The 13,115-nt window shown below is 36.8% G+C and overlaps 1 protein-coding gene across 2 annotated transcripts in view; it reads right to left on the bottom strand.

Moving 5' to 3' along the window:
• The window catches only part of KCNH5 (potassium voltage-gated channel subfamily H member 5), a 332,299-nt gene that overhangs the window by 258,493 nt on the left and 60,691 nt on the right, over positions 1–13,115 (bottom strand). For both annotated transcript variants that reach the window (XM_082386478.1, XM_082386477.1), the window contains exons 5-6: positions 12,599–12,714; positions 5,371–5,763 (exon numbers count right to left, since the gene is read on the bottom strand). In XM_082386478.1, the coding sequence (XP_082242604.1) occupies positions 5,371–5,763; positions 12,599–12,714 (509 nt within the window). The remainder of the gene's footprint in view (positions 1–5,370; positions 5,764–12,598; positions 12,715–13,115) is intronic.

Here is a 13,115-nt window from a genome sequence, read left to right as displayed (position 1 = left end):
TGTAAACTATGGACTTATAGCAATATGATATGTCAATATAGTTTCACTCTGGTGGGGTTGTTGGTAATGGGGGAGGTTATGCATGTGTGGGGCCAGGGGCTCTATGGGAAATGTTCATACCTTCCTCTCAATTTTGCTGTGAACCTAAAACAGCTCTTTAAAAAAAGTCTATTATCAGCTGAGCAAACACACTGATAAGAAAAATCAATCAGTTCTAAGGTAGACTTGGCAATGTTTCTATGGGTTTAATAAGATTAAAACTAGTAAAAATAAAAAATAAAAAAATACTATGTAATCCTTACCTATACCACTCAAACATTATTTCAATTACCTACAGGCTTTAATAAAAAAGTAATGGTGATCAAATTGTATTAAATAGCAATTTCTAAAATGTTATTCTTGGTAGAGCGTCTGAAATTCCACAAAAGGGGACAAAAAGCCTCTAAAATCTATGAGTATAATTAGCTTCTTTGATTTCCAATTCTTGTTTTGATGACTAGACAAGAGATAAAAATTTGCTATGTAAACAGATATGCTAAAGTGGAACAACACATGTGGCCACTTGACAAGCATAATTCAAGAAAATAATAATTTAGAAAATTATTTTCCATAAACTTCCCGGAAATTAAAAATATTTATAATACTTCCACTTAACAGTCACTGGCCCAATCATTTTGTCTCCTGAAACAATACATAAGTGATCATTTTTCCAATTTCAATTTGTTCTAACCTAGTTTATCATGTTTACCACTTACTAATACCACTCATTGTCCCCTGAATTCCCCATGTATCACGTTTCCTAAGTCCACTCAGGCTACCAAACTGTGTGTTAACTGCAGCTGCCCCATTTTTCTCTGATGTCTTATAATTCAGTTCCCCCTAACCTCCCAGAGCTGTATTCAAATGCATGCTACAAAAGAGCTTGTTTCTATTCCTTGGATTCCTAGTGATAACATCTTTTACCCCCTGTTATGGTTTCTAGGAAATTTACATTACATACTTCTTTTCGAACAGAATTATTTCCTTTAATGGATTCTGTCTTCCCAGCCTTACATTTCTCTTAAAGAATGTCATACCCAGTTCGTGAATTCCTAGTAAATCAAGTTGTCTTAAGAGAGCATGTTGACTGAGACAATCTTGAATACAAAAAGTGTTATTAAGTCCTCTAAGTCATTCTGCACTCGTAACATATCAAAGGATTAAATTGTGATCTTCAGACTCATACTCTCCTATTCCCAAGCCACCACTAGCTCAATTTCTCATTTTTAAGTTCTATTTTGTTTTATGTCATTGTACAATCTACTAAAACTTTGCTAACACTTTATTGCTTCAGGTCGGTGAGTCACCAATATGTACTAAGAGCAACAAAGGACTACCAAGGGGATGGAACACATCCCTCAATATCACAGGGCTTATCACCAAGCTGAGGAAACAGACATATACAAATGAAATAATAACATCCCCTCAGACATGCACAATTCTACAAACAAAAATCATTCATATCTGTTTTCCCATCTATTCCTTAAAATCGTTGTGTGAAGTAAAAAAGTCAAGCATTCCTTCCCTTTTTTTACAGATATGGAAACTGAGACTCAGAGTCATCATCCCAAAGACTCACAACAAACATGCCCTAAAGAAGGCCTCTAATAATTGAAAGAGAAAGTTAAAAATAACGTGGAACCAAAATATAAGCCAATACTAGTTTGAAAGATGAGAAGGTAAAGAGAAGCCCTTGATTTATTTAGAAGGGCAAAGATACTCATAAGTCAAATACTGATGCTAAAAATATTAAGAGTAATCAATTAACAGAAAAACTTCTATCCAGTAGAGGAAATCCAGGAGATTTAAAAAATTCAGTCAATCCAAAAGATGGCAGAAAAGAAGCAAAAATAAAAACAGAGAAAAGTGAAGAAAAAGCATTTTACAATGGAAAATAAGATGCTCTAAGAAAATCAAAGGGTAATTAATCACAATAAGTGTAAATAGACTAAACTTCCCAGTTAGAAAGACTCTTAGAATGTATAGACTATTTACAAAAGACACAACTAGAGTATAATAATCTAGAATGATAAAAAGTTAAATAATAGAAATACATATATCAAATACTATACAAATGCTAGTTTAGCTCTATTAGTATCAAGCCAAAAAGACTTTAAGCAAAAAAAAAGCATTATTAGTTACAAGAAAAGTTGGAAAATAATGTTGAGAAAATCTTCCAGAAAGTATGGCAAAAATATAAAAGATTGGAAAATAAGGGAAGAAAAAAAAAGGAATCAGAGGAGAAGTCTAGTAGGTATAAGAACAAAAGGAATTCCAGCAAGAGAGAGAATGGAAAAGAGGGGGGAAAGGGATGGAGAAAATCATCATAAGAAAAAAATCAAAAGAGAAAACATGCTTTTCTTGATTGAAAAAGGCTACCCAGTCAGTGCCCAGCAAAACTGATGAAAATGGGACTTACACTAAAGCCTATTACTGGAAAGATTCAGAACCCTGGACAGAGAAGATACATCAAATTTCCAGAAAGAGAAAACAGGTCACAATGGCTTAAAGTTTCTTAAGAGAATTATTAGAAGGTAGACTGTAATGGCACTGTGTCTTTCAAAATCTGAGGAGAAATTATCTCTGGCCTAGGATATTACAGCTAGCCAAACTGTCCATCAGGTGGGAGGGTAGAGTGTAGAGAGATCTGTTTAAGAAAATGATGTTGATAGAATATTACTTGTATCAATGTACTGGAGGGAGATTTAGACAACTGGCATAGAGCTTAGCGATTGAGTTAGTGATTAGTACATAAAACTAAGCAAATTATAAAACCAACTCTCAGGAAAATGGAAAGTGCAGAAAAGGAAAAGTAATCACAGCATGTTGAAGGTTCAACTATAAATAGCATATTTGTAGTAGTAATGATATAAATACTATTTATGGAACCAAAAGAATGGTATACCTATATTGTGAGAATGAGGTGATGGAAATAGTGCATATATACAGTTAGGGCAGGGAGAAAGAGGCTAAAACTTCAAATTCCATAATGAGAAGTCAAAGACAAATCCTAAAACTGAAAAACCAAGAGGTAGGTACATAATCTGGCTGTTTGGTGAGGGAAGCAAATAACAAAGAATCCCTTAAACAAGGGGATTGCCCCTAGTGGTTGCCCCTAGTGTCTTTTCTTTTTTAAAATGAAATATTGCCAATTATTCTTCATGGAAGTTTTACCAACATTCCCTTGAGCAATGTATGAGAGGTCTCACCCCATCGCTTCACCAGTTCAGGTCTCCTACAGAGTAATGCCAAGTTAGGGTTAGATATGCAAGACTTTTACTGAGATAAATGTCTATGAAGGAGAAACGGAGGAGGGAGGAGCCTTCAGACCACAATGCAGGTCTGAAACCTGTGAAGAGGGGAGTAAGAATTGTGTAGAAAGAGCCTCAACCACAGCACAGGTAAATGGGGAGTCCCAGAGCAAAAGTTGCTCAATAGAGGAGCTCTTTATTGAGCAGGAGTAAACTAATCATAATGTTACTACCATTCTTAGTCACTGGCTGGGCACAACGCTGGGGAAATATGGCTTCAATGTGTGACCTGCAGCAGATCAGAAAACCATAGCAGGTGTCAGTCAACTGGGTTCAGTGGTGTGTTGGTAAATGATTAACAACTAATTCCACAGAAAGTTAAAGAAAATTTTTATTCATAGCATTTGCGACTTTCTGGGTGTAAATACTCCCATTGTGGCCAGTTTCAAGCTACCAGTGTGACAGTGTGATATCACTGAATGCTGAGTTTGAAAGAGATGCTAATGATTGGCTTTCCCAAACCAGGAGCCACTTCCAGGAATCCCCTAACTGTGCTCCATGCAGCAGGTTTTCATGAAAGGAGATCTGAGCAGTGCACATCCTAAGCCACCTTACTCACCAATCTAGTGTGTGTGGTAACTGATGGTATGTCAGTGTAGTTTGTAGGTTTACTTTGCATTTTCCTTAATATTAGTAAGTCTGAGGATCTCTTCATGTATTTGTATGGTATATTAAATGCATTTATTATTATGTGATCTGTTTAATGTATTCACTTTTCTATGAATTAAACCAATCTTTTAATTATTTTTATTAAAAGCTTTATGCCTATGTTCTAAATAATGGAAATCTTAATGCATTGATCTTAATATATTAATCCATTTAGTAAGTGAACATATAAGTACGACTTATTATCTTCTTATCATATGATTAGCATTTTCAAAATTAACCCCTCTCAACCCTTCCAGAAGGTAAACAGGAAAGAAATAAATATACCTTTAAAAGCTTGATGTAGGTAAAATCTAAAATTAGAAAACAAATTACTATGATTCCTTTTTTTCCCCCAATTTTTCAAGTAACAATTACGTGTACAGCATCAAAATACAATGTCTATACTTAACTTTCAGGGAAATATTTTTAATATCATTAAAGTTGATTGAATGCAGAAATTTTATGGAAGAAGTTACTGAAGAAAAGTTGCAGTTGCAATCTACCTCCCAAATACACAAACAATGACAACAATGTAGTGCAGAATTTTCCATCTGAACAGTCTATGAGGACAGAGTAAAATCTTCAGGGAAATTAAGTTTGTAATTATTATTATGAACATATTTTAATAATAGATACATTCTATATTGACTCATTTATATACATCCTTCGTGTAGCAAGTTGAAAATCATCCACTACTAGGTTAGGAGCTAAGAAGCTCTGAATAAAATGGTCTTTCATGATATTACACATGTTTTAAGTATTTCTCGTTGTGCAGATAACATTGAATAAGCAGAATCTTGAATGTGACCAGACATCAGAAGTCATCCAATATAGTCTCTAACCACAAATGTAGACAAAATTTAAAGCAAAAACTATAAAAAAGAAACCAAAAAGGCAAAAATTCAAGAATTTCTCTTCCATAAAATTTTCTGTATCTTTTTGTTAACTCAAGCACTGCTACCTGGAGAAGAAGGAGTCAAAAGACCTATGGGTGCACAGAGTTTTAAAATGCCACAGTTTTCCCCCCCAAAAAAGCAAAACACACATCTATTTCATCACCTTTCAATCAATTATCTAGTTCATAAACCATATTTGACTCCAAATGTTGTGGCTTTTCTTCTGCTCCACCTCTTTCAACCACAACCTCCAACCATAGCCATTTTTCTAGTAATCAGTATTTTCAACCAGAAATCAAGAAAAAAAAGCAGATGAAAATTATAAGGTAATCAAATATGATAATTTATGGCAAGTGTTTAGTAGGATGAAGATTGAAAGTGGTGGCTAAAAAGAAGTTTGGATTATCTGTAAGCTCCTTTTATCCTAATTTTCTCAAAACATGTGATTCAAGTACTAAAAAGAAAAAGAAACTTACCTCATCAACATTTTCAAAGGCATTGATGATGTCATAAGGTAAACAAGACAACAGATCGATCACAAACCAAGTTTTCAGATAGTTCATCCTGATCAACTTGGGGTCAGAAATGACCTCTCCACCAGGTCCCACAAAGGTCGTGTGAAAATTTAAAACAATGTCAACCAGAAAAATAACATCCACCACACTGTCCAGCACCAGCCAGGCTATGTTGTTCTGCTTCGTTTTGAAGGACACGTTATAAGGAACCATAATGGCGGTGTAGAAGGTAAGAATTAAAATCACCCAATCCCAAGTTGTTTTAAAAGCACAATAGTGTAAAATAATGTGTGGTGGCGTCTTTGGCGCTTCTTGCTTGTACTGAGGAAGGATATCTGATCCCAGCTGAAGAACCTAAAAGAGAGAAAATGTATATATAATGACCCGGACATCTCTGCACAGTTAGTAATGAATTCAAATTTACTGGCAGCCAAACCACAGCCTATTAATCATGACTCCTGGTTTCAAGGCCAGTCAGGCTCTGTAGTTTCATCTCCCTCTTCTCCTAAGTTGTATCAAGGTTTGTTCAAAGTCACTCCATGTCCAATCACTCTACCAAAGTTGATCTGTCTGCCATTCTCTCTGGCTTTCTCTCCAGTGGCCAACTGTTGGTTCAAAAACTGGCCCCCATACATGGAGGTCAGGGAGAGACCAAAGAAAGAGGCAGACCACTCCAGATTGGTAGGTGGCAGTTTTAATATGCAAGGGAACTTACTTACAAGGCTTTTATTGGGCAACCACAAGACCAGTAGATCTCTGAACCCACCCACCAAATATTAAAAGTTTATACAGAAGCCTTAACTGGGTTCAGTCACATATACAGGTGTGACTGGAGGTCACAACAACACCTGAAGGTCTCAACAAAACCTTACTCTCTCAAGCCTGCATCCTTGAAAATGGCCCCATTGTGGGAATGGTGAGCAGAGTATACATTCCAAGGACAAGGGTGGGGGTAAGGAGCCTCCAACTGCCTGGGTCCAGCTCAAGGGTCAACCCGCAGTGCCATGCTCTCAGTGACCTCCCCCAGCACCAACACTGATCCACAGCACTGCTGGACACCCACTTCTGCAAGTTCTGCACACTCACTTGGCAGGCTTGCCTAGAATCACACATATCTCACTGACTGCCCACTGTTATTTGCATGACTCACTGTTATCCGTTCTTCACATATTTGGCACCTCAAGGAGCATAAATTTGATTCTGACGGCCTTGCTGAACCCCCAGGCCCCACTGCCGGTGATCTTGCTGTTGTGTGGGACTCAGCCAGGGCCCTAATGACTGGCACAGCAATAGCAGGGGTATAAATGTTATAACCTGCTTTTCCCTTTTTTCCTTTCAGTCAGGACTTAAAGAATATTGGGTTTCCTGCCCAGATGCAAATTCCCTTTAGGAAAAAAAAAAAACCTAAATATTCAGGTTTGCTTCTCCATACCTTTTTGACAAATGGAAAAATTTCAATGTAATGTTATATGAACCTTGACTTGCTCTGATTAGGTCTCATTAAAGAGACAATGAGAAAAAGCAGATGACAGAGCAAGAGCAGAGGTCTGGGCAACCCTGGGCAAAGGTAACAAACACAGGACTTAACACTTCCTTCCAGAACCTGGAAGCTGGAAATTGTGAAAAGGAGTTGAAGCAGCAGGTCAGAGACCTCTGCCATCAATGAAGCTAAAGCTGAGTAAACCTATGTATTTAGGAGTTTGTAAATGGGACTTTGATAAACAGTGTTTTCAGAAGCTTTACCATCTTATGCATCCAAGTATTTAGTGTCCCTAGGACTAATGGGACCCAGAAAGTAGGAGTCAACAAGTTCAAATTATAAAATTATAAATGCACTAAATTTGTGAATGTACAAATAGATGTAAACAAAAATACCTGTTAGCATGTAATTCTTATGCCACAAAGCAAAATAAGTATACTAGCATTTTTTGAAACTTGAGAGAGATTTATCCTAAAAAGTCTCTCATACATAGAACTTACATAACTGAAAACTAAGCATATAATATAATATAATCATTGCTATTTTGAAATGTGAAAAACATCACTGATATTCTCTTTAGGTGTATATTATAATTATTGTTTTAAGTTTGGGAGTTATAAGAACTATTTATAAAGATTTTTACATATTTATCCTCATTATCAGTGCCCCAGTCATACTTTTCCCATAAGGTCTTAAATTACTTAGCAACAAATTATCCTACAGGCAGGGAAGCTTCATGTTGAGACAAAGCATTACATACACAGAATCATACAGAACCATGGTCTCTCTTTCACTTTTCAACCACTGATAATTTCATTCTAATTTCACTGTGTTAAACATGAAAATTTCCTTCATATTCAATGTTAATATTTTACCACAGTCTATAGTTTGAGCACAAAGAAATCATACTTAGAAAATAAACTCAGTGCCAGGGTACATTAGGACCTTCATGGGTCCTGGGTATTTTTGCCTTCTTAGACCCCTTCCTCCTTAAAAATAATAAAATAAAAATTATATTTTACAACTGTATTTTTACAAAGATGAATAAATTAATATTATGTATTCAAAATTCTTTTACCTAAAAGTTCATTTTTTCCTTCTACTATTAGTAGAAATTCAAACATCATGTGGGCCCTACACACTGTGTTAATAGACAAGTTGGCCCTGCTCAACACCCTGGAAAAATGTAAGGTGTCTCCTCTAGAGATGGAATGGAATCACTCTTGAGTTCAGTATTTCTTAAATCTGGCTACAAACTAGAATCTTCTGGAGAAGTTTTTAAAAATAAAGTATACTCATACTCAGACCCCACGCCAGAAAATAATTAAATTCACCTTGTGTGGGTTCCCAGAGAATCTATATTTTCAAAATCTTTCCAGGTGATTATAATGTACAGTTCAAAATAAAAACCCTTGTCTTATATTTCTTTAGACATTCATAACCCAGTTCTTCGGAAGGTGACTTGCATTTGTAAAGCAATCCAAAACAGCTACAAGAGAAGGAGGATGGGCAGGAAGAGGAGGAGAAGAATGGCAGCAACAACAAAGAAAGGGACTCACTATGTGCTTCAGCTTTGATCCTTCTCATATGCAGAGCACTACTTTAATCTCAGCCCCATCACTAAGACTCCTTTATAAAGCAGTAACAACTCTTCGCTTTGTTATTTCATTTGTACTTTCAGGAGCAATAAGCCTTAGGTAGAGGGGCGATGAAATCACATTTACTGATGTATTTTTGTACTGAGACAGACATATTCTTTCTCTCTGAATATCTGAGCACACTGATTCTAAAGGACTCAGTACCACGGATACAAGTGAGAAGCTGAAGCCAATCAGCAGGATGTCAGAACCTGTGGAAAACAGATGAACTGCCTACATGGAGACCAGGATCTTTGAAAGTGGGGATCAGCTCCAAATTTAGGGGGCCTGGTGGAATTAAGATAAAATTTATATGTGTTGGAAAAAGTGAAAGAGCCTGAAATTTAACAGCAAATCCAAATACTCAAGCTGAGCAAATTATATGACTCTGAGTACAACTGGAAAAACTATATCTTTCTGGTAACTTGGTGCTTCTTTTAGGTCAGTCTTTGAAGATCTAAGAGCACATACAGACTAAATCTCTGTTGAAAACCTTCTTATTTCCACATGTTCTCTGAAATCAAGCCTAAGACCTCACAGAAAGCAGTTTTGTATTTGAATCAGGTTTGTGAATTAGGGATGACTGATAAAGAAACTAACAATAATCAAAAGGCAAAGCAAAAAAAAAAAGAAAAATATCAGGTGGGAAGAAACAGGAATGAAAGTTCCTCAAAAGTAGAAGTAAAAATGATAAGCTGTCAAGCAGAAAGGAACTTTCCATTCGATATGGAAGAAAAAAACTATCCTGAGTGATTCAGGCTGCTAAGGTAGAAAATTTTCCTCTCTATGGTCTCTTTCCTCTTGTTCTTGCCCAACTGTGTTAACAAAGAAAGAAAAACTGAATAAGTTAAGACCCAGTAAGAATCATAACTGCAAAAGTCAGCAGTCACAGAAACAAGCTCCTACATTTTAGCTTGATTTGTAGAAACGGACAACTGAAGGCAGAAAAGAAAGTAGCTTCAAAATCAAGTAGTACAGGGCTTCCCTGGTGGCACAGTGGTTAAGAATCTGCCTGCCAATGCAGGGGACACGGGTTCAAGCCCTGGTCCAGGAAGATCTCACATGCCTGTGGAGCAGCTAAGCCCATGAGCCACAACTACTGAAGCCCGCGCACCTGGAGTCCATGCTCCGCAACAAGAGAAGCCACCACTCGCTGCAACTAGAGAAAGCCCGTGCGCAGCAAAGAAGACCCAACACAGCCTAAAATAAATTTAAAAAAAAAAAATCAAGTAGTACTTATTAACAAGCATGATTGAAAAAAAGAAGTTGTATCTAATTGTCTGCTTTAAATCTTATACTAATTGCATATCATCTTTTAAAATATTGTGATTACTATTATTAGTTAACATTTAGATATGTTAATGTCTTATTTGGGCTTTTAAAAACATGTCTCTCTCCCCCAGCTAACAGTGCTATTTAGAGCAGGAAGCCATACAAGTCTCTCTGTTAGCTATGGTTAAGAAAAACTCCAGAGCCTTTCCAAATCAGAGAACATACTTTACTTCCTAACCCTCTCCAAACTAAATTTAATGTCTGCAACTAGTTAAGAAAGCTACTCTTGAGAACTTCAACTCACTTTTCTCCAGCAAAGCAAACTGATGAAGATATACATTTAATCTTTCTTTTCTTTGTTAAGTTACCTCAGAATGTTTTGTGAGTGCCCATTCAGTGCTCAGCATAATTTTGGTACTTGATTAGCTTTTTGTCATCTTTCATACCAGTAAGACACATGATGATGACAGAAGACATGTGAACAGCAAAGCTTCTAGCTGCCTTGGAGTTCTGTCCTCATTCCTTTTCTCTTTGGTTTCAATACACTTTCTATGGGTAACATCACCTAGTCCTATGGCTTTATGAGGATGATACCAAGGCCTGCAACTCAAACCCAGAGATCCCTCCAGAGCCAGACCCATAAATCCCTCTCCCTTTTAGGGATCTCCACTTGAATTTCCTGTCAGGCACTTCAAACTTAGTATGTCCAAAACTAAACTTATTTTCATTTCCCCCAAACTTTCTCTTCTTCATCTTCTATTTGACATTTTATTAACCAACAGTAGCATTATCTACCCAGCTGTTCAAGCCAAAAACATAGAGTTGTCCTTGACTCATCCCTTTGACTCTAATCTTGGTACATCTGCAATCTGCCCACTTCTGCTACTGGCTCCCTTGCTTAAGGCCATGGTCATCCTAGCTGAATTACTACTAGAACCTCTTAACTTGCTTCTCTGTCTACCATTTCAACACAGAGCCACTAGGTCAAACAAAGGTTCTTGAATATTTTTGTGCCATGGATCTCTTTAGGCAATCTGGTGACATCTATGGACCCATTCTTAGACTGATGTTTTCAAATTAATACAATTAAAACATGGAATTACAAAGACCATTGGGACCAATCTTCCTTTGAGAGGTTTTGTGAAGCACAAATGTGATCATGTCATTTCCCTGGCACATGGGACACCAAACACCACTGTTCACTGTAAACCACCTTAACCCTTCCTTCCCTACCTGACTTCACCCACATTGAATTCACACTGAAAGGCATCATACTATCTCATCTCTGAGTGTTTGCACATGCTGGCTTCCCTGGTATAAATGACCATCATCCCTTCTTCAACATATTTTTCCTTCAAGATTCACTCAGCCTAATATATCCGGAGAAAACTCTCATTCGAAAAGATACATGCACGGACTTCCCTGGTGACACAGTGGTTAAGAATCCACCTGCCAATGCAGGGGACATGGGTTCAAGCCCTGGTCCGGATGATCCCACATGCCGCGGAGCAACTAAGCCCATGCACCACAACTACTGAGCCTATGCTCTAGATCCCATGAGCCACAACTACTGAGCCCACATGCCACAACTACTAAAGCCCACACACTTAGAGCCCGTGCTCCTCAACAAGAGAAGCTACCACAATGAGAAGCCCATGCAGCGCAATGAAGAGTAGCCCCTGCTCGCCGCAACTAGAGAAAGCCCACGTGCAGCAATGAAGACCCAATGCAGCCAAAAATAAATAAATAAAATATATTTATTTTTAAAAAAAGATACATGCACCCCAGTGTTCATAACAGCACTATTTACAATAGCCAAGACATGGAAACAACCTAAATGTCCATTGACAGATGAATGGATAAAGAAGATGTGGTATACATATACAACAGAATATTAGCCATAAAAAAGAATGAAATAATGTCATTTGCAGCAACATGGATGGACCTAGAGATTGTCATATTAAGCGAAGCATCAAAGACAAATATCATATGATATCACTTATATGTAGAATCTAAAATATGACACAAATGAACTTATTTACAAAACAGAAACAGACTCACAGATATAGAAAACAAACTTATGGTTACCAAAGGGGAAAGGTGGGGAAGTGATAAATTAGGAATTTGGGATTAGCAGACACCACTATATATGAAATAGATAAACAACAGGTCCTACTGTATATTCAATATCTTATAATAACCTATAATTGAAAGTTTATGAAAAAGAGTACATATAATATATATATTATCTATATAATATATATATATATATATAACTAAATCACTTCGCTGTACACCGGAAACTAACACAACATTGTAAATCAACTATACTTCAATTAAAAAAAAAAAAAAGATTCACTCAGCCCAGGTATCACCTCATTCAGGTAACCCCTCCCTCCTCTGCTGGATCTTTAACTCCTTGATGATAGGGCCAATGGCCTATTCATCTTTACATCCTTTTCAGAGTACCAAGCATGCAGCAAACCCTCAATAAGTGTGTGCTGCACACATAAATTAACAAATTAGTGAACTCCCTATCTCATTTGCTCAAAGAAAACCTCATTCTGTACAGACATCCCCTGGGATGTCATAAATTACCTTCCCATTTCCGAAGTAGGAGAGCATAAAAAGAAATATAGGAAATTTCTATAATTCTACAAGGAAAAATCAATTAGCATATAAGTGTTTGTAAAATAATAGCCATTTATAATAATAAATGTTTCAAATAATTGAAACATTTGTGGGGGAAAAAATGTATGACCACCACCATGTTGGGAAGTAAAGTTAATCTCGCACTTACTTCAGCTAGTCTTGAATGTTTGTGGACCACCTCTGTTTTATTCATTGGCGTGAGCTGTTGCAAAACACTTCGGCTATTTGTCAAAGCCCGTGTCAATCGGGCAAATTTTGTCCAACCTTAAAAATAAGGAAAGAAAGTCTCAGTTTTTCACACATAATGAATATGGAAGCCTACATTCTTGCTAATATTCAAGGGATCTCAGAAATAGCATAACATGCGGAACAAATGAAAAGTATCAATCTAAAGCATTTAATTTCTACACAGACGTCATCATATATTTCAAGTACTGTTATAAAATAGTAAGTAATTTTTATGTGTGATCTTTGTGTTTCGCTCATATCTATCATATATTCCCTATAGCCAGGTAGCTAGTTGTCCACAAAATTCTGTCCTCCCCCTTGCATTGTATACATTTGTTACTGGGAAACAGCTGCCAGCCAGGAATACATTTCCCAGCATTCGTTGCATCTAGGTGTGGGCCTGTCCCTAGTCCTCACCCATGGATTGAGACAGAACT

Source organism: Balaenoptera borealis, assembly GCF_965194805.1.
Source record: "Balaenoptera borealis genome assembly, chromosome: 3".
Classification (NCBI taxonomy): Eukaryota; Metazoa; Chordata; class Mammalia; order Artiodactyla; family Balaenopteridae; genus Balaenoptera; species Balaenoptera borealis.
The sequence above is the reverse complement of the archived record's forward strand: the minus strand, read 5'-3'. Positions and strand labels throughout refer to the sequence as shown.